This window comes from Photinus pyralis, unplaced genomic scaffold (assembly GCF_008802855.1).
Source record: "Photinus pyralis isolate 1611_PpyrPB1 unplaced genomic scaffold, Ppyr1.3 Ppyr1.4_LG4, whole genome shotgun sequence".
In the NCBI taxonomy this organism is placed as follows: Eukaryota; Metazoa; Arthropoda; class Insecta; order Coleoptera; family Lampyridae; genus Photinus; species Photinus pyralis.
The window spans coordinates 7178013-7199859 of NW_022170511.1; the positions used below are offsets into that span (position 1 = coordinate 7178013).

Sequence of the window (21847 nt, forward strand, 5' to 3'; positions counted from 1 at the left end):
CTGTTCGGAGCTGTAGCGCGCACACATTTACGCCCATAGCCGCCCGCTCAAACTTGCTTTCAGTGGTCGAGGGGTCTACCGCGCGTAGTCGCGTGCTGACGCTCGTGTCGCGTAAGCTCGTAACCGCTTGTTTTTGCTTCCAGTAGACGACCAGCCTTAAGGCGAAAGCCTTTTTCCATATTTTAACATTATAGGGACAGTTACCGATATGGTACCTAGTACTTTGAAGCCAATCATACTCTAAGTTCGTAATTATTAAATAAATTTTGTACAAGCTTATACGAGGAATTTTATTGTCAGTCTCACTACGACCTGGTAGAATATATTAATAATTATCGCAACCTCTACAGGAATCGAATGCGTCCGAGGAACCCCCGCCTACACAGCGTCAATGGACCACTCCTTCAAGTGCTAGCGAGGTTGGTACATCTCTATCATCGATTCTAGAGCGACGTCTTCCTACCAGTCACTCAGCTCCATCGACGGGCTTCTCCGAATTAACAAGTTCACGTTTACCAAGAGCACAGAATCCCACCATAACGTTATTACAGAAAGCGAGAGGTAACAGTACGCACCTATTGTGCATCATTGTATCTGATTAAACTTTCATAATAGAGGGCCATTTACCACGTGGTGCGTCATATATACAGACTTATAGTGATAAGAGTAGAGATGACAAACATCTACCCTTAGGAACAGTACAAGTTTGTAAGTTGTTTCGTTGCACCAGTATCGTATTTCTAATAGAATTGTTATAGCATATCACACGAAGGACGATTCGAATCCTGAACGACAGAAGAAAATGGCAGATTTAAATCCCGCAAGGTACGAAAGGGGCATTGGACCAGTAGCAAAGGATGGAATGCCTCTAGTCTTGAGATCGGTATGTCAAAATTATAGCACTCTAACAGGTCTGTAACACTTAAGAAATTTATAGGAAGTAAAAGATGGAAACCAATCCAGATGGTACAAAAAGATGTATGACACAATACACAAACAAAAACCTGAACGTAAGTAACCTTGAGCACTACGTTAAGGGTTCTCCTTCACATTATCTGTAACAATTTTCAGGGGAGTATGTAACGGTCCGGTATAAACAACGTAGAGGTATTGTTTAAAAAAAAACGCTTGGTGTGTGATTGACCTTCACTGTAGCGATCATGAAAGTTTGTTCCAAAAAGTTGGCACTTTGATATTTTTTGAACAAGCTTAATCATTAACATAGCACTGACTGGCTTTGCACTAAATTAAGGTTTTTATTTAACAGTTCACGTATCGCAACCAATTGCACTGCTGTAAGCATGAAACAATACCATCGTATATGATACGCGAAACAGCAAATAGAGGTAATCCGTTCTACCGTAATTCTTTGCAATTAATTAAACATTCTGGAAATTGTAAGTCAATGAATATGGATTTGAAGGCAAATATTGGGCGTGGTAAATAGATTTAAAATTAGAAGGTAGTAGTATTAGTAAGTGGGGCAGTGAAAAGGAGCTTGACATAATCTTCATTTAAACGAAATCTTCCACAATTGTGAGGTTTTCTTGGTTCTTCAGAATGTCTATACGTATAGTTTCCAGTGCATGCTGCATTTTTCTAGGTACTGCACTCGAGTAAAGCGTGGTCTTATATACTTATAAAAGTGTAGTCCTATGCGTTCGGTATGGGTGTGAGATATAAAGGGTAGAAGTCGGTATTATAAAGCCATACTTAACTATATTGTCAGCTAACAGTGTTGTTAAGGCATGATGACGATGTTTTTGCAAAGAATGATTGTAGAAGTTGATTTAGCCTTTTGTACACATGGTACGTACCTTGGATCTTCAGGGATACATAGGTCATCTGCGATCTTGAACCTTCATGTCACTTTCCATGACTGACCTTGTTTTTTTGCTAGAGCTTCTTGTTCTCCTAACTATAAACCCTCGATTGTTCAGTGGATGCTTTTGAACCACATTTACTTCTCTTGTCATTCCAGATAGATGATAATTATAGGTGCGAGGACCACACTCGCCGTCGCGTCGGTGAATGAATGTTCTCAAAGTGTAAAAGTGCTAGGAGTCGATCTAGATGTGATGTGGGCCAGTCTTCTATGAATCAGATATCTATCATATCTTCAAAATTTTGAAATGACATGTTTCTACCGTCAGCCATTTTAATTGATTGGTATCAGCTAGGTACCTTAATTACCGTGAATGCAATAAACAAACCAAAATCTCCATGCATATATGGTGTACTTTTAAAGCAGTAAAAAAATAAGGTTTTCATGGCTAAAATTAAAACAAGTATAAATTGTGCTCATGTGCAGATAAAGCGCATTTTTTTAAACGAAATAACTTTTGTTTTGACATCACCAATGGATATATTTTTAGCAGACGTCTCAATCGCCCTTTGTGAGTACCTTTTCCGACAATCCGTTCTTGAGGTATAAGGGAATATACCCGATCACGTTAAGAGGTCGAGGAGGAGGGCTAGGGCAAAGGTTGGTAGAAATTAATTCCTTTCGTTGAGACCTCGCTCACATGTACCTCCGTCAAAAAAGTTGGGGGGGGGGGGCATTTTTTCCTCCAATGCAATACCTCCCTTACAACGCGAGGGGGGTAAAAATTGAAGAAGGAACAACAAACAATAACACTTTGCTTTTAATTCTTCTAATGAACCCACTTTCATGTCTCTGACAATGATTGAGAAGGCTACCCGTGAATCGCTATGAACTTGTGTGAGTGATGTTGTTCGTATCAATAACTGTCGTTCAATAGTTGTTCTGGTAGTAGTTGGCTGTGGTTTTCTCTTTCCAGCATGAACGTAGGAGCATTGATCAGTTCATATGATTTGATGTCAACGATCAATAAGAGTGTACAGACAGTTAACATGCGGAAGACTAACGACTGTTCTGTAATAATTTTTGCAAAGTTAGACAATCAATACGTTTGCTGTCCCAACTGCCAAACACAGGAGATCAGGTGGGAACAATCATCAGACACTCGTTAGGTACTTCATTTTCCGAATTCGCTCCGTAAACTGTTCAGCGCTGGTTTTTCTATTACTGCTTAGCCCTAGGATCATCTTTCCTACATACACTATACCTACAGGGTGACCCATTGTAAAAGATTCACCCTTTAATTAATAACTGGAGAACCAGATGTAATCTTGTCGTACAGCTTTCACTATACCTACATCTGAATACCAAGGGGGACCTTTTATTCTTACACATTCTGACTTCATCTGTATAAATAAATCGATAGTCGCGTTTTACAAAGTTTCATTTCAGTCCATAGTTAGCCAAACATATTTGAACACAGGATCCGTAGTTCTGTGTATACTATTTGTCACAGAAATTTTTAAAGTATCGTGTCCAGAGGAAAACAGCCGCTAACGATTCCAGTAAATAAACTGATCACAAAATATTGTATTCCTTCTGGTAGAAAAATCTGAAAACAGTAGAAGTGATTGAAAAATAAGAATATACCAAATGAAATGAAAATTCGTTTCGGACGTCACAAATTCAATACAAATGTGTAACTTACTAGTTTACTTTCCAAACCTTACAGCTCGTGTAAATATATAAAATTCTTATTGTTGTTTTATTTCCATTTTAATTAATTAACGAAAATAACAATATTACACCTGCGCATTTGTATTGTAAACTAGGTAGATTCCACAATTTAAAGAGCCTGCGCATGGCATTTTCTTTGATATGAATGTTGTACAATAATAAGCTTATAACATAGTGGTTGAGTACCTACATAAGAACCTTGGCTGAAATCTAAATATTGATCTTCAGAGTTCTTATCTCACAATGTAATATTTATTATTTACTTAACGTTGCCTAAGCTTGAAGCAAATTGGTGTGGTTGCTTCTTTCGATACTTTTTATCTTTATGTAAACTACAACATCCCTTTTTCGTTTATAGCTCGATATCCATATGCGTCGGGGTACTTTTCGGAGCCCGAACAACATAGCGCGTTTAGTGCTTATTATTATGACAGCGATGGAACCACATCCGACAATAAATACGCCACGTTAGATCGACGACGAATTCCCCCCAGCAGAGATAAAGAAAACGAATTTATGTCTTCCACTTTACCACGACAAATGGATTCGGTTAATTTGTAAGCGTATTAGTTCGTTCTCCGCTTATTTTTGAAATATTATTTTCCAGAGAAATAATACGATCTGAAGCCGAACAGGATGTTCACAGAAGTCCCCCGGGACGTATCGAAAATTATACCCCTGGGCGCTCGTCAATTTCGGATAAGGAAGCGAAACAGGCTAGTATTAATGCTTTGACAAAATACTAATCTTTCAATTTAATTGCAAATTTTTTTCCTCCTGGGCATTACCGTGACAATCACTTTTGCATTGTATACACGTTAAATAACGCACTCATTATTCATTTGCACCAAAATTAACACAAATTTGTATCCATGTTTTACTAACGCTACTTAGGTGTGCCTAGGGTTTATATGTTATTAACATTTTGAGACTGTTACCATTTTTTTTATTTTAGTGGTGGGACGAGGTCATGGATATATTTGACGGGGTACGCATTTCAAGTATATTATTTGATTATGTTGTTATTTACGTTGTATTAACATTATTAATACTAGTAGCGTCATTGTTAACATCAAAAGTTCCTAGCAGCCTATCCAAGGTTAATATGCGCAAAGTTAATTACCTATGTCTAAATAGAAGTTTATTACAAAAATGATTCAGTAACTTCTGAACAGATAGTGTACCCCTAACAATCAATATGGAACATACGAAAGCGGATACGCATCTTCCTCCATTGGATGCCCTTCTTATTCAATTCTGAACCAGTCGATGCTAGAGATAACTTAAAACCTGAGATAGACGGCGCATTATTTAGATTACTTATTCTTCATACTTTATTAATACCTACTCGTATTGCTGGTTGTAATGTGGTAACAAGACCACAATGCACCACGAATGTGTGCCTCCAATGACCGCCGTTTAGAATTCGCTTATGGTATGGGTATTTCAACAGAATGATTATACCGAGGATTATACCATAACTGAAGGTTTTTGCCTCATAAAGTTATCTAGGCGAGGAACCGAGATTGCTCGCAGTGGAGCGAACTCTGGCACTTTTAGAGAACCCGTTTTTCGATTCTGGTTGACCATGATTTTTCAGTACCGGATTTTTCGAAAACGACAAGTTATGATAGAAACAGGTTTTCGTAGATTGAATTCTGAAGAGATACGAATTGATTAAAAGTCTTCCTGGTATTCTCTTGAAGTTGGCCGAGATTTTTAGCAACCGGATAGGGGTAAAATGCAAACCAAATATAGTACACTGGAGTACTGAATTTTTTTGCTTTTGTGAAGTTTCCCGTGACTTTTCGGAATCAAATTTCCCAAAAACAAAAAGCAAAAGTAAATTTAAAACAATTTTTGGTAGAATGAATTAGATTGAATTGTGAACCAGCTTCAGATTCGATCAGCTCAGTTTTTACGGCCAACATGGCGGGAGTGATCGTGGGTACGCCAGTGAGCTCTTTAATAGCAAGGTGTCGATGTGTTTGTTTTCCGATGATATGGGATTAATCAATGCCTATATACAGTGCGTTTTAGACTTAGCATCTCTTATTTGGCGAGATACGAAATATCAGTAGAAGATCAGGAGATATCAGTATACGGTCTCTAATACCAAAGAGTAACTATAAACTCTTTGCTAATACTAATTAAAAGCATTACCAAAATACCAACCTTGTGTTGAAGAAGAAGGAAGAGACTTTCCTATTAAAGAGTCCTTTTTTTTTATAGATTTTGCCGCAATTCCTCATTCCTTCAATAGTCGATTTATTACATTTACGATTTACCTACTTTCGCGGCATTCGCCAACTGGTGATGAAAATTACCAACTCTTGTCAAAATTGCCAACTAGTTGAGTATTGGAGGGGCAGCCAGCCCCCCCCCTTGCCCCCCCCCATAGGTCCGTCGCTGACTTTTGTTTTTCAAATGTAATGCCTATGTTTCTGTACAATACTTGAAAAAAGCAATCAATTTACTGTACGATAACATTAAATATGCATAAGGTCGATTCTCACTTTCGTGCAAGGCACGTACTCGACACAGGCAAGGCACCGACTCGGCAAAATATCTATATTATTGAATCTTACGAATTTTTTGGGGTGTAATTCACACTATGCGAGCAACGACTCGGCAAGCTACGGCCTTTGCACGCAGCGTTCTTCCGAAACAATATTTGCCGGGCATGTACCGTGCACGTTCCGACAAGTGTGAATACAATCTGTGCAGGTCACCGACTTTAGTTCATTTTTCATAGTACAAGAAAGGTTGAAGGGTCAGCAAAGGAACACTTTTTCAGCGGAACAAGATGAGATGCTGATTGAATGTGTCCAAGAAAATGATTTCGGTCATAAAAGATACTTCTTATGCATTTTATGTACACAAAAACGTATTTTTCTTTTTCTGCAATATGTACTTCCTTGTTCTTCATCATCTAATATTAGACCAATTTTAATTAACGTCAAAGTTTCGAACATTTTTACAGTTGAAACTCACGTAGAAACTGCTTACCTGCGGCAAGCGTGTCGCAGTGTGAATTGAACTCAAAAAACTTTGCCCGTGCCGAGTATGTGCCGTGCCGGTTCTTTGCACGAAAGTGAGAATCGGCCTTTATGGTTGATTGTAAAAAAAAATTCGTGATTCAATGTTTAGAAAATTTATGAAATCTAGCATGTGCTATCAGGATGCCCGATGATTGTTGCATTACATGGGGAGATCGTATCGTGCAGTGCAGTCAGTAAGAGCCCCTTCTCACGAGGAGTGTTTGAAGCGTTGCGGAGCGGCGCCATTGGTAACGAAACATTACTTTATATGGGCGCCTTCGCACGGAGCGGCACTGTGGCGCGTCTGCGCGACTTGTAACGGACTTCCGTTACACAAACGCGTGCGGCTGGTAGCGTAACCCCTTCACACCGTGCGATTCAGAAACGCCACGCAAGGCAAGACAAGTTTGTTCCATGGAAAGCGCACGTAGTTAGTGCGATCGCCGCGGCGTTCTATTAAAAAATTGTGCCTAGAGCGTCGATCTCGATGCACTGGAAGTGATAGGTATTTTATTTCAGTTTCGCGCGCGTCATCTACCCGTGTCCGGTAAAACACGTCGTACGCCACTTGGTAGCGCTGCTAAGCGACTTAGCAGTGGTGTCCGCGACACAGTGGCGCTGCAAAGACGCGCCACATAATCACGTACCCTGCTACTCCGCCGCGCCACACTGCAGCACTTCTCAAACGCCTCACGAGAAGGGGCTCTAAATCTTTTAAATGAAACATTCAACAAGTTATTTACGTGTTTTCTGGTACACGGCATGCTAGATTTCATAAATTTTCTAAATATTGAATCAGGAATTTCTCCATTTTATATGTAGGATCAACCATATGCATATTTTATGTTGTCATACAGAAAATGGATTGCTCTTTTTCAAATATCGTACAAAAACATAGGTAGGTATTGCAAAAAGTAAGATAATAAACGGCGACTATGAACTTCTGAATGACGGCAACTTGGGAAGCTAAATCTGAAATGAAGTAATTCCGGAGACGCGAGGTGTGATCAAAGACGCGAGTGAATTTGGAAAACAAATGATGGTTGATTATTTTCGAGAGCTGTTTAATTTAAATGTAATCGGTAAACTCAACGATTGAGATGCGGTTATTTCTATAGGTAGCTAGTCCAGGGAAGACATAGAGGAATACTTCAATTTTAAATAATAGTCAATTAGGCGAATGGAAATTACTGGTTATGTGAACGACACGAAATTGTGACGTTATATAAGTATTTCAGAAATGTTTAAAGAGAGTTTCTTGTTAGGTGGTTTATTAAACGCAGGTAAAAATCACTGTAGAGGACCTAAATCGAGATTGTCAATATGAAGCTATAGGGATATTCACCGTTGTTCTAAAGCCTTGTCGTTGGAATTTCATTTTTAGCGCATTGCAGCCACTTTCTCTGTCTGTCCGCGCGTCTGTCTGTCCGTCCGTCCGAGGCCTTAACTACTCCTACAGTTTTCAAGATATTTAGTTCGTTTTTACATTCGGTAGCTTATAGCTCTGGCACCTCAAGCAAAAAAAAAACTTCACGATTAGTGTACGCATGCGCAGGCTCCGCAATATCAACTTTCTTATTTATTAATATATTTTGTTGAAATTTTAACCACAGATACTTCTAGTAAAGGCAAACATATCGCATATATCGCAAACTAAACCGTGCTAGGAAATTATATACTTTGCTTTCTTGATATATAAATAACTGGTTTAATTTAAAAATGCACAACTGGCAGTATGATCGATGATTGTTTGTATAGTAGGTCATGCACTCGGAGCTGCTGGAATTTTGTTTTTAACTTGACGCACGTAAATAATTTGCTGTGTCCCATTGGATATATTCCTTATGAGGAATTATATAAATTGGGTTCAGTGGATTGATCATGGACAATCATGTTAGGTATTGCACTGTTAATTACACTAACAATGGATGGGGATGTTGTGATTAACAAGACTTGTTGCTTATTTCAATGCACAGTGGCTGGACGACCATAGCGCTCTACCCAGTTACAACTATCTACTCTCCAGAGCCATCACTAGAAGTGTAAGAGGGCATGACGCTTATAAACTCTATACTATACACTCTTTTACTTACAGCTAATTGAGACCTTTTCACTTTTGTTGATCTTTAAGTTTCATTTTTTTTATGCTCATAATCAACCGCATTACGAGGCGTCTTTCCAGTTCGTAGTCGTTAGCATGCCGTAGTCAATACTAGTGTGATTTATGAGTATAATTGATTCATTCTTATTTCAGCACCTCGAACAGCAAAAGGGAACGCCATTGACCAGAGGACATATGAGTCAGTATGTATTTTTTACTTATTCTATTCTTTACTAAACGTATTCTGCATAAAAACTTTCTTTAATGGGAAGCCACGAGTTGAGTAGAAAGGAGTTAAAGCGTAAACCTCTCATAACTGTGCTACCTATTTATAGATGTGTACTAATCGCGTTGATTAGAAATACAAAGTTTCCAAATTACGCTACAACTTTAGATTCTAGTGAAATCATTCACCTTTGCCAAAGTTTCTTGTATTTTGTATTTAATTTTGTCCTCATTTTATCTTACTTGTTGCTATAAGTTGAAATGTTGCATGCGTGTACCTACCAATCCCGTTGATAATCTATTTACACGTTTGTTTTAAGAACACGAACTAAGACCCAAAAGAACAATGCTGTACGTATGTAAGATTATCTGTTTGCGGCAATGTACGCTGGTATCATAGTATTTTATGTCTTACTAACATATCATAGCACATTTTATATCTGTGATACGCGGTCATAAAGTAGGTACTTTATGCCCTAGCCTAGAGAATGAAGTATCACCCACGGTATCACCACCACAGTAACTTATTTATACTTAATGACAAAACAAACACATATTTGCAGGTTATTGAGGATTTAAAGGGTCAATAATTATTAAATGTCAATACCTACTAACTCACAAGATTGGCCTTATTTCGAATAGTTTCTGAAACTTTTTCCTCATTCATGATGAATTGAATTATTTAAAATTACGTTTGACGTTTGGATGCTTTCAACTTCGACCATTAAAACCTGGACTGCTATAACGTCCTATAATATTTAATATAAAACTTGAAGCCATAGGTACTTACATCATACAGATACAGTACTTATATATCTATGCTTGAAGCCAACATCTGCCGCGCTATCACTGGGTATGACTAAAATGAGAACTAAATCTGAGGCGCTAAATATGAAATTTCCAAGGACAAGTATATCCACACAAAATATTTATACGATAACTGTTTAACTTTATACCTGACGAATTAATTTATAAAATAAATAAATTTGAAGTAGATATGATTTTTGGATAATGATACCAATAGATCGTGGAATAAGCTTTTATTTAAAAAATGTACATGTTTATTGCAGCGTCTAACCATTCTCCAGGATAACGTGTATAACATGACGGTGAAGGTGTTACACAACGATTAAGATCCATATTTTGATGACCAGCGAGTGTTTAGACTTTCATCTACTGTCATTTCTTCAACTTGTTCTTGGTCGGAGAAACTATCGACATTTCATTTGATGTATTTGGGAAAATTGAAGGAACCGAATTTGAAGAGTAAATCTTAAATAAAATAAGTGACCGACCTTCCTAGTTTTTTGATTATCGAAAAAAAATAAATTTAAAGCAAAACAATTAAAAAAAAATTGAAATATTAAACTACAGGTTGCATAAATTTAGCGGCGGAGAATATACCGTACTGGAGAATTTGGAGCGGTTAAAAAAAATAAGGAGTACTTACGGCGCTTCGCTTATTGAGCAGAACGATTTCTTAATTGTAAATGTAGGGGTTTCAACCAATTGAACACACACGACATTAGGAATTATATCTTCTCCAAAACACAAGCTTTTCCACTTCTTCCTTTCGTTGTCTTCACAACACACCTTTTCCCTCCTTCCACGAACATTTTGCGTGCGCACGAAGTACAAGGACGTACACCAAACGGCAAGGAAAATCACATTATGACGAGTAATGACAAAACAATATTGGGAAATTTTTAATTTAAGGAAAACGTACGTTTATGTATGCAACAGAATTAGCCTTTTACTTATGCGAAAAATGTTTCTGTTTTAATATAACGTCCTTGTTTTTAAGGTTATAAACTGCATCACATTTTTTTACAAAACAACTTCAGCGTCTCATTTATAATTAATTATGTAAAAGTAGCACAACTAACTGACACAAATTTACATAAAATCACTTATAAAACACTTAAAATTAAATCTCGTAACATTGACGTGTGTCAAATTTCGTTTCACAAAACGCACACCGTCTTGTGATGGCGCTGTAGATGTTGGCTCTTAGACCATATAGTACATGGACTGCTATTCGCCCTATGCTTTCAATACAAAATGGATGGTCACGGATAGAGGGCACTGTAGTCGTGGGTATGTGAATCTCAGGGTAAACTAAAGTCGTGTAAACACCACTAGGATCGCTTAAAGAGCAGCTTTATAGTAACCGCGTAGTACGGGAAGCTTTAAATGCTCTTCATTATTTGCTATACGTCCACAAATAAGAATAAGTTTGCTTTTTTTTGTGATATCTAGGCGATTCATTAATTGACGTTTGTTAATTTATAGGTTGACAGTCTCAAATCGTGTCTCATCGGACAACTTCGGACAGACTCGTTTACCCTGAAACTCACATACCCAGGCGATGTCCTTGACCATATTTTAGTTACAATTAGCAGTCCATGTACTATATGGTCTAAGTGTTGGCTTCATAAATTTGACTTTGCTAGCAATCCAGTTATTTTTTCATCCAAGGGTTTCCAATCACATTAACAAATTCGGAACACGCACACTTGATCAAACATAATGAATTGTTTTGTAACCGAATATTTACTTTGACGAAGAAAACTATTTGTAAGACAAAATTTTGCTATTTGTAAGACAAAATTTTGTATGTACCACGGGCATAGGGCGATAGGAGCCAGTAATAATAATTTGTACAACTAGAGAAGAAAGTGGAGTTTTTCAACTCAAGAGTTGAAAACACATGCACTGGCATAACAAAGACTGACATAAAACCAATATTCGATCACTACATGTCAGAGATCGACTAATCGGATTGATTAGCAATATCGGCACGATGGCTCTTTTCGAAGACACAAAAAAACAATACATAAAATATATATCTCTGCGTATGTCAGTTCTGAACTTTAACCAGCCTCTGCTACGTCAATACGAGATTAAATATCGGTATCAAATATCAGTATCAAATATAGCACAGTACATATTCCAAACAAGTCACCCTGCCAAATATTAATAATCATAATCACACGGTTCAAATCAATAGTAGGAGCATAACTTTAAGTATCACATTACAACAAAACAAAGGAACATATTGTCGTGGCAAAACATTAGTATAAAGTAATTAATTCTCAATGCCAAGTGAAATATGTAAACAATCAACAACCTAACGTACGTCACTCGCCCCCAGATGAAGCACTCTATATATAAACAGTAACATATTCATGCAAACAAAAGCAAAATGTGCTGCAATAAATTCAATTATAAATTAAAATGTAGTTCTGCATGCTTGTATTGAATATCATCCCTAAGGGAACATACTGTATCTAAATATAATTAAAATCACGTAAATCGGTCAGTAATGCATGGCAGTAATGGTTGGCAGGTACCCCAGCGCTAGGAACAAAGTACTGTAAATTGGAAAACAACATATTCACGTAGACTCTCCATGCATTTAATTCAAAGTACGCTCAGAATAATATTACAAACGAGCAATGTATTTTAGAATACATTATTATCAATGACAATATATACTATAGTGGAATGTCGTTAATTTGGCAAATAATCTAACACGATCACACAATTACTAGAGGGATGCAATACATGTAAGGATAAATACTAGGTCACCTTTGCAATTGTCGAAGTTGCACTCACTATACGGAACGTAAAAATTACTTCTGCCCTCAACAAAAGCACAAATACCTCTGCCTAAATCTCCCCTTTTTAAGCAAAACCTAGACGAAAATTGGTAGTATCGACTGTGCTCCGAGACGTTGCGTCGGGTCGATAGGGATCATTAAGTTCCCTCGCATAGCATTATATTTGACACTTTTATTGTAAATTATGGCCCATTTCAATGTAGAGCAGAGGAGAAAAAAACACTTGTTCCACGGAAACGAAACAAAACTTTTTTTCGTCGTGCCAGGGTCGGTTTCGGGAGTATTTAAATCGAATTTTAGCGGGCAAATTCGCTTCCATTACAAGAGAGATTCTGGTTCTTTTAAGTTCTAAAAATGTGAGAGTAATCCAGTAGTTCTCAACCATCGCGACGGACGTGTTCAAGGAGGTCGCGAAATTCAGGGGAAAAGTTAAAGCAATTATTGTTATATTAAAAAAAACTGTCAAATTAGCTGAATTTATTACTTTTCTTATATAATAATATGATGTGGTATAAGTTTATTAATAAAGTTAAACGTGGTTGTTACGATTAAAAAAATTAAAAAACTATTGTACGCGTCGTATTATGCATTTACAAATTCTATAATTCATAGGGAAGTCGGCAAAATACTCAATCAAAGAAGCGGGTCGCAATGTCTAAAATGTTGAGTACCGCTGGAATAATTCTACTATTCCATTTCATATTTAGGTACTTACTTTGTGTGCTAAAAGGGGAGGAAACTGTTGCGTATATTGTCCTGTCCTGATATTTATAATTTATTTACCTAAGTGCATGATCATGATGTATGTTGTATAGCATCCTGTAAGTTTGAAGTACAGTACCACCATTACCGTCACACGCATTATATCAGCAAGTAATTTTCTTAAATTAATGTATTTTATGTTTCCCAATTCAAGCCCTTTCTGTTACTGTACCTATAGATATAGGATTGTCTTATTGTGCCAAATAACATCAACACATTTAACAACATTATAAAAATGTCTAATTTTTCTAATGATCATGTATCATTTAATAATTCGTTCACTTTAAAACCCGTATGCAAAAACATTCAAAAAGGAACAAATTTACATTAAAACGTAACATCTTTTTATTAGTAAAAGCACAAATTTGTTTTAGTTAAGGAAAAATAAAATGAACTTGTCGCTTATGCAGTTTGTTTTAATTACGTTTAAGGGCACTGAAAGAGTCTGGATATGAAAGCGATTCGACTTTAATATTCCGAAGAAGGGAAGATGCGTTACAACAATTAAGTCCGCTGGAGCAGAGGGAAGCGTATAAAGTAATTCAAAAAGGAGGAGATGTGCCGCTTCAAGGATTACGTAAACCTGCGCCCGAAAGGCCGAAAGGTATGTCAATTTGTATTTGTACGTTCACTTTTGTAGGTGAAGGTGTACTAATTAATGAAAATTCAGAATTTATGAGATTTTAATTAAAGTAGGTAGTACAACTAATTGGGTGAGGAATTTTTCCTTCTAACAATTAAAGGTTTGTGTTTCAATTTACCCATAACAACGCATGGCTTAGCTTAAATTGGTTTTGAACTATTCTAAGTATAATATCTGACTTTGGTAGTATGCTGAATTTGGACTCTCTAGTGTCTAGTCACGCAATTAAATCTTTCATGCACCTGATCAACACGCAATCCAAGTTATCTCACACACGTTCAGAGCTCCATTAAGAATAATAAATCACGGTTTTTATTTCGCAGAAGTCCAGGAAATCCAATATTTACCAATATCTCCAAGTGATAAGCGCATGAGAACTACCAAAAATATGAAACCTAATGAATTGGTTTGTTATCCGTTATCAGTTCCTCCTCATCCTCGCCACATTTTTGCCGAATACAAAAGAACCGCACCATCAACTGCATCCACCTCATCCTGCATGCTTAAACCGTCTACACCTTCTCCACCATCTCCTCCCAAACGTCGTTCCTCAAGAAACAGCAATACTATGAGATTGATTTCAAGAATCAGCGGTAGTTGTGAAAGAAGTCATAGTAGCAGGAGACACGAAACTTGTTTCGCTCCTACTTCAGAATTGGATAAAAGCAAAATCAGATCTCCTAAAGACAGTATTACGCACCGAGGTACAAGTAAACGGTTTGGAGATCTGGATTCGAAATTAGCCGTTCGAAGTGTCAGAACTGTAAGCGTTTCACCGTTGCGTACTGCTCTACACACAAAAACGTGCTTACCAAAAGGTAGTACCGAAAGCGGTATAAACACGTTATCTGCACGGTCTTCTTCCTGTAGTCCAACACGTACATGTTATTCGCCGATTATTCAGAGAAAACCCATAGCATATAAAGGGGGTACTTTCGGTGTTGACAAACGAAATATAGACCTAAAACTGCCAATAAATAAAAGAAGTGATACAATTTCAGAATCGACAGAGCTACTAAGCCCGACAGAAGTTAAAAAAGTGGTAACATCTAAAGAAATTACGAAACCATCGACGGCAACCTATAAAACAAGTACTGCGGTATACTCTTCTGTTAGGAATGGCGCAAAACCTACAAAAGATAACGTTCTGCCCATTCAAGTTGGTATTACACAAAGGGGGAGAGAACTGTTACGACCATCGCGAAGTCTAGCAACTTCATTGCTAAATTCCCCAATACCTAAACGATCTATTGGAACCCGAACCACAACTCCGTCTCCAATTTCGTCTTTATTTCGTTCTCACAGCGGCTCAAACGAATCGTTAAGGAAATATAAAAGAGAGAGTGCCACGGTCAAAGCACCAACTACTTCAAGAGCAAATAAAAACGGTACTACTAAGAAGTCCAAAGTACCGGAAGTTTTGGACAATGCAAAGAAATTAAAAAAGTCCAAAAAAGATCAAGTCAATGGAGAGATCGTGAAACGAGACAAAAAATACAAAACAAAAAATGGCGGTAAGCACGAAGATAAAGCAAATATAATGGTAAAATTTACACCTCCTTTGGAAAATGTGTTGCATTTTACTCGAGGCGAAATTCAAAAACAGAGAGATGCAATGGAGTCTCATTCTTTTTTCCAAAATTTATTTTGGAAGGATATATCTTCACCATCTGCTGTACCTTCGCCCATTCGTTCGTCGTGGATTGCGGAAAAAACTCGCCTGCTTTGTAGAACTCCGACTACCTTACCAGAACCCACAATTGGTGCTCTTAGAATATATTTGAATCACACAAAACCGGTTACCGAATCTAAATTTAAAACTTTAGATGCATCAATGGTACGCTCGCGATCCGTAAGCCCAAAGTCCGTCTCTTGGAATATCGATCAAATGGCCCATAAGGAAACAAAACACAGAAGCTATAGTTTGCCACCGAAGATAATACTTACAGAAACACGTAGACCCGTATCCCCAATTTCAACGAGAACAGTAATAATGAAGGACGGTGGCGAAAAAGAAAAAGTCGTCAGAACAGCTTCTCCCATTAAATTGGTGCTTACGGAAACATCTCGACCCATCTCTCCAATCGTAGATAGAAGAAGACGACGGGAAAGTCCCACAAAACCCCATTACACCTTTGAAAAGATTGTACTCACTGAAACTACTAGACCTGTCTCGCCTATAGTGGCAAGAAAATCTAAGAAAGTGGAGCCAAAACCACGAGACCCGCCCAGTGTAAATAAACTTATATTTTCTGAAACATCTCGACCAATCTCTCCCGTATTGCGAAAGAAAGCCCCGAATATTATACCAGATTATGGAATCAAAAAGACTTCAAGCACGCCTAAAATTGTACTTTCTCAAACTAGTAGACCAATTTCTCCGGTTGTAGAGAAGAAATATAAATGTTTAACTAGGGAGTCGGATAATGAAGATTTAGAAAAAACGCCCGTAAAACTGTTCTTTACAGAAAGTAGTCGTCCTGTATCACCGAAAATAGATCGTAAAGTTATTGTACCACCTCCTCCTCTTCCATGTAGGGAAAGAAGCGTTAGTCCTACTAAAATAGTGCTTACCGAAACCAGTCGTCCAATCTCTCCAATGGTTGACAAAAGGCACTTATCCCCAAAGTCCGTGTCGAGGGATAGTGGTAGTGTCCAGTTCTATGACAGTAGTCGTACTACGTCGCCCCATACAGAACGTCGTTATGCGTACAGTCCTTCTAGAGTATATTATCCAGACAGTGTTATATCATCATCATTTGAGAGTCGTAGTCGGGAGAGATCCGTAAGTCCTCCGGCGAAATTGTACTTTTCCGAAACCAGCAGACCCGTTTCGCCCCAAGTCGCTAGAAGGTCTTACGAAGAAATGCATATGCAAATGAAAACAAAAAAGGTGCCATCACGTGAAGAGGAGCTTTTGTTTTTCGAAGATAACGCAAGTATTGCTTCGAGTGGCTTACATTCCGAATGCAGGAGCTTCCCCTCTGATGTTTTCCACTCTCCCCAAAGGTGTAATAGGTTTAAAGAATTGAACAAGTTTTACTCTACACTAGAGCGAATGGGGGAATTGGAAAGAACCACTTCATCAAGTGAACTACGTCCTAGAGGTCGGCGAGAAGAAGAAATTATTGATTATGAGAGATGGAAAGAAGTGCATGCGCGTGAAAGAGCCGAAAAGGAGTTACAAACGGTGTACAATAAATTGAGACAGGATCAAAAGGAGAAGGGATTCTTATTTCGCCCCAAAGACGTCAAGTTATTTCGCTGGAAGCAAGAAGCTGATAGAGGCTTGCGCGTTAAAGACAAATCAGTGGAAGCAATTAAAACCAACTTTGAAAAATTGGCCAGCTCTCCTTCCACCGGCGCAGGAGTGCCGGATCAATTGATATTTCATAGAGATCTCTACAAACCACTATGGCGTGGCAGTTCCGTGGTAGATTTGGCGTCGAGCATGGTAGAAAGACGATCACAATCGGAGGGGCGAATAAGTACAATAAAAAAGAAGCTATCGGAGTCGGAAAGATTACTAACACACGGCATTGGTAGCAGAATATGGAGCAGTTTATCATCAGAACAGATAAACCTCTTAAAAGGTCAACTTTCGGAAATATATAACCAGAATAGCCAACAAAGGTTTCACGTTCCAGCAATTGAGTACGCTGTAAATGTACCTGTAAATCAACAAAAAAGTTACAAACCGTTTTTGCGAGTTAGACGTAATTCTAGCGACTCTGCGAAAAAGTTTCGGTCTGAAAGTCAACCGCCAAATTCGGTTTTGACGGAAAATGAGAAAAAAAGGCTATCTCAAAGTTTAGGTATTGAAGTTATGAACCGAGTATCACAGCGCCAAGATAGCAGAGCTTCACCTTCTTTGGTAAAAGGCAAAGAAACAAGAGGAGCGATAGCTGCTGCCGACGCAAAAATTATAGCTTCCACTTCGGAGCCATTTTCAGAAGATTCTTTGGAAAACCTTAACCAGGAAAAGCAAAATTCCAACGTAAATTCAATAGTATGTAAAAAAACGGGGAAAATGTCTAGTGACGAGGATCAAATAGTTGAAAAATTACCTAAACCTGCTTTAGTTTCAACGGATGTTACGAATCGTGTAACCTCAGTGAGTGAAACCGAAAGCGGTAGCACAGACGAGTCGACGAAAACTGTTATATACTTGGGAAATAAGGACGTTCAGAAAAAAGTGGAATATTTCGAACAGGTTGCAGAGGAACGTCCTTATACCCCAACAATCTATCGAGCGGCTGAGTCGCAAAATAATGACGACGAACTCCCAACTGACACGCAACAACATTCGGAAATAGATCATATCGAAGAGGTTCGCCCGTCGTGTAAGCTTGTTGCATCGCAATCCTATCAAGATTTAAAAGAATTATTCGGCGAACAAGAACAAAGTAAATACTGCGGTCTTAGTGCACGCCCTTTAAGTACGGAGGAAGTGAAAATCGGTAATAAAGAGAATGGTGCTGTAACAAATATTGAGGTGCGAAATTTAAAAAATAAATTTGAATTTATGGACGACTTTTCTAGTAATAGACTAACGGCATCATTTCCGAGACGTACGAGGAGTAATCCAGAACTTTATAGGAAACAAATCGTTATACCGGGACAAATCATGGGAGAAGTTGACACTTTAAGACGGAAATATGAGTATCCTTGGATTTTTAGTCGTGGAAGAAGTAGAGTGCGCAGAGGTGGTGTAGTGTCACCTATGTACTTTCGTGCTGAAGATCGCTACATGCCTCACATTAACATTATAAGCAAAATTGCCAGTTTATACCCGAAGAAAACCGTTTTTCTGTCTGACGTACGCCATAAATCAACCGAAGAGCTGACGAAACTTTTGGGCTGCCCTGTAGGGGAAGTGGAAAGGTTGCGAAAGAAGTTTGACTCGCCTGACCGCAACATATCCATCTTGGGACATATGTTTACTTCCTCCCCAAACATGCAGGAACTGCGAGATATTGCGCCGTATCTGACAGGATCGTGGACCGCACACAGGTATCCCAGAAAGGAAGATAACACGAGATCCTTGTCCTCCCCAGACAACCTAAATTCTTCCTGGGACACTTCTTCCGTTAAAAAAGTTAGCACCCGCCCTAAATCAACGTCTCCCCCGCGCACAATTGGCAAAAAAGTACCATCCCCAATATTAAAAGTACGCCGACCAGTCATTACTGAAAATGGATTCAAACGTGAAAAGGTCGATCCAAAAATGTACAATCCCGTTGGACGTTACCAACCGTGCACTACAAGAATCGAACCAGTAAGGTACAAAACTGCGTGGCCACATGCAGTCAAGCCCTCAGTAACTTTTAAAGGTGTTGTATTTTAACATATAAAAAACAGGAACACTGCACGTAGAAACCGACACCTTTTACTGTTTATAATGCACCTTAAATCAAACCGGCAGGTAAATTACTTAGAATAGTTCCATTCACACTTATTTGTTCTTGGCTGAGTATGATGCATCAATATTCTGCATGTTTAACGTTTGTTTTGTTTGTTAAAAAGCCTTGGTTTAGTCATCGTTTATCTTTTGCACTGTTGAATGTAGAGTTGCCGCCTCCCACTCCACCTCCGAAAGGACATCATGGGCTAGACTTTTTCGGAACAGGTACTGTACCATAAAATTAGTATTCCTTCTCATATTGTATGCCTATTATATAGTATAAGCGTTTACGATCGATTATATTCAGGTCATTACAAAAACGGAAATTTGCTCCATCGTTATAAACACGCGCAAAGGAAGTTGTCGATATCAGATAGATATTATGAACTTGACCTGAAAATTTTTAATTTCATTGCCTAGCCATTACTTGTCACGGCCCCTAATTACGATTCTTAATGTGAACGTCACTTGTTTTGTAGCAGACAGTTATTGCCTGCATTTAGCTTATTTACTGCATCAGTACACACGCAAAGTTGATGTAAGTACATATTCGAATGTGCGATTTTTGGTATGAAAGAGTCTCCTTTTGTCATTCTTTCTTTGATATATAATAGGAGATCTTCAAAATTCTGGAATTTTGATCAGATATATCATACAACATATTATTTTCCTTGCCCTCTTGCCTCCCCGTAACTTTTATAAGTCATCTTGATACCTTCAGAAGTTTCAGTGTAGCTAGCTAAATCTCTAAATGGACCAAATATTTTATTTTCTGTCATTACGGATTGATAGATATTAGCACCTCGGCAGGTTGCATACCAGCAAGGGGCGATGACTATAATCATTCTATAATGTATAGTTGATTTGCAGCAAAATCAAAAAGTATACATATACGAAAGAGTACTATGGTTTACTCTTTGCATATACTCTTTGTTTGCAGCTAAATATTTACAAACGAATACGACTCGGAAGTCGGAACGCGATTTCTTTTCCAAGTATTTTACATCTGATGGTTGTAGAGAAATTAATCAAATAGTTCGATTTTAATTTCTGTTAGTTTGAAAACGTGTCGCGCACTTTTTAAATCCATGATTACTCTGAGAAACTGTATAACTTTCCATTACAACAACTTATTCAGAAAATCTCCTATAAATGTTTTTCAAATTATCCTCTCATTAGCAGAAGAAGATTGTCACTGATTCTAATAGGTCAGTCAATTGAATACTTTTTAGTCGAGTTAGAGAAATCCGAGGAGAAATCACAGGACGAGTTACAAAACACTACCTACGCAATATTAAAAATGAATTCGGTACTCTTTTCAATAAACGGAACATGTAATTTAATTTAATTTAATTGTTACAAATACAAAAAAAAATTTCAAAATCCACTCGTGGGTGTTGCAGCATAACGCAAATACTGTAAATGATGAGCAACGGGCAAATATAGACCATATAGCAGCTTTCAATTAGCGAGAACCCAAAGTCTCTAGGTGCCCCAGGAGCCGAGAACTTCCGGTATTCAAAGGCTGCGATTTGTTACAAGTACCTACTGTTTATTAAAAATTTTTTATCACGTTTCGAATAATGCAAAAACCAAATATTTAGATAACATTTCTTATCTAGTTTTTTATTCTGCTTTCGATAACAATAAAATATACAGTGTGTTGCATAAACAAAAAGTTAAGGTCATTTCTAGCTAAACCGAAAGTTAAACAAGCTAAAAAGTAATCGTAAACGATTTACATAAAACGCATTTCCACTTGCATTCATTTCCCATTTGTAAGATGCAACTTCTATTAAAATCGTAAAAATCCGGCCACAAATATGAAAAATAGCGTTGCACATGGGCAATCCATTTTTGACGTGCTACTTCAATTTCAGTTTATGAGAAGAATTTCATTTCAATGCTTTTCTAAATAAGAAAGTTGGAACTGCGCATGCGCAAACCTAAATTTTGAAACTAATGTTAGATTTTCCTTTGTCCAAGCGCCTAAGTATCAAATTTCACTTAAATGCTTCCATAGTTGGCTATGCGCATGCGCAAAACCAAATTTTGAAACTTTTATTCCAAGTGTCTAAGTATCAAATTTCATTTAAATGCTTTTGTAAATAAGAAAGTTAACACTACACGAGTGCACAAAACCAAAATTTTAAATTGGCGTACATTTGGTTTTATTTCAAGTGCTTAAGAATCAAAAATTACCATTTAAATTCTTTCGCAAATAGAAATTCGGTTCACAAATGGTCGAGATACCAAAAGAGCACTCAACATTTGAAATTGCGTGTCGTGCGGCTAGAGCTTTGCTCATATTGAATTTCAAGCAATTCGGTTCATAAGTAACAAAGATGTCAAAAAGGTCTCTTTTTACCTACATTTCTCATTTACGAACTCCGATTTACATATTTGATAAAGAATCCACCTACAAAATTTCATCGTAATCGGTCCATTAGTTATCGAGATATCGTGCTAACAGACGAACGGATAGACGA

The 21847-nt window shown here is 37.7% G+C and overlaps 1 protein-coding gene across 10 annotated transcripts in view; it reads left to right on the top strand.

Annotated features, from left to right (window-relative positions):
- Positions 1–19583, top strand: part of LOC116168956 — a gene marked incomplete at its 3' end in the record, with an annotated part of 104221 nt that extends 84638 nt beyond the window's left edge. For 5 of the 10 annotated variants that reach the window (XM_031484977.1, XM_031484981.1, XM_031484984.1 and 2 more), the window contains 13 exon segments: positions 351–561; positions 616–708; positions 759–883; positions 938–1010; positions 1072–1107; positions 3918–4116; positions 4167–4275; positions 4515–4547; positions 8577–8642; positions 8855–8904; positions 13743–13915; positions 14278–19287; positions 19524–19583. In XM_031484977.1, the coding sequence (XP_031340837.1) occupies positions 351–561; positions 616–708; positions 759–883; positions 938–1010; positions 1072–1107; positions 3918–4116; positions 4167–4275; positions 4515–4547; positions 8577–8642; positions 8855–8904; positions 13743–13915; positions 14278–19287; positions 19524–19583 (6238 nt within the window). 10 annotated transcript variants of the gene reach the window in all.
- Between the last annotated feature and the right edge of the window lie 2264 nt (positions 19584–21847).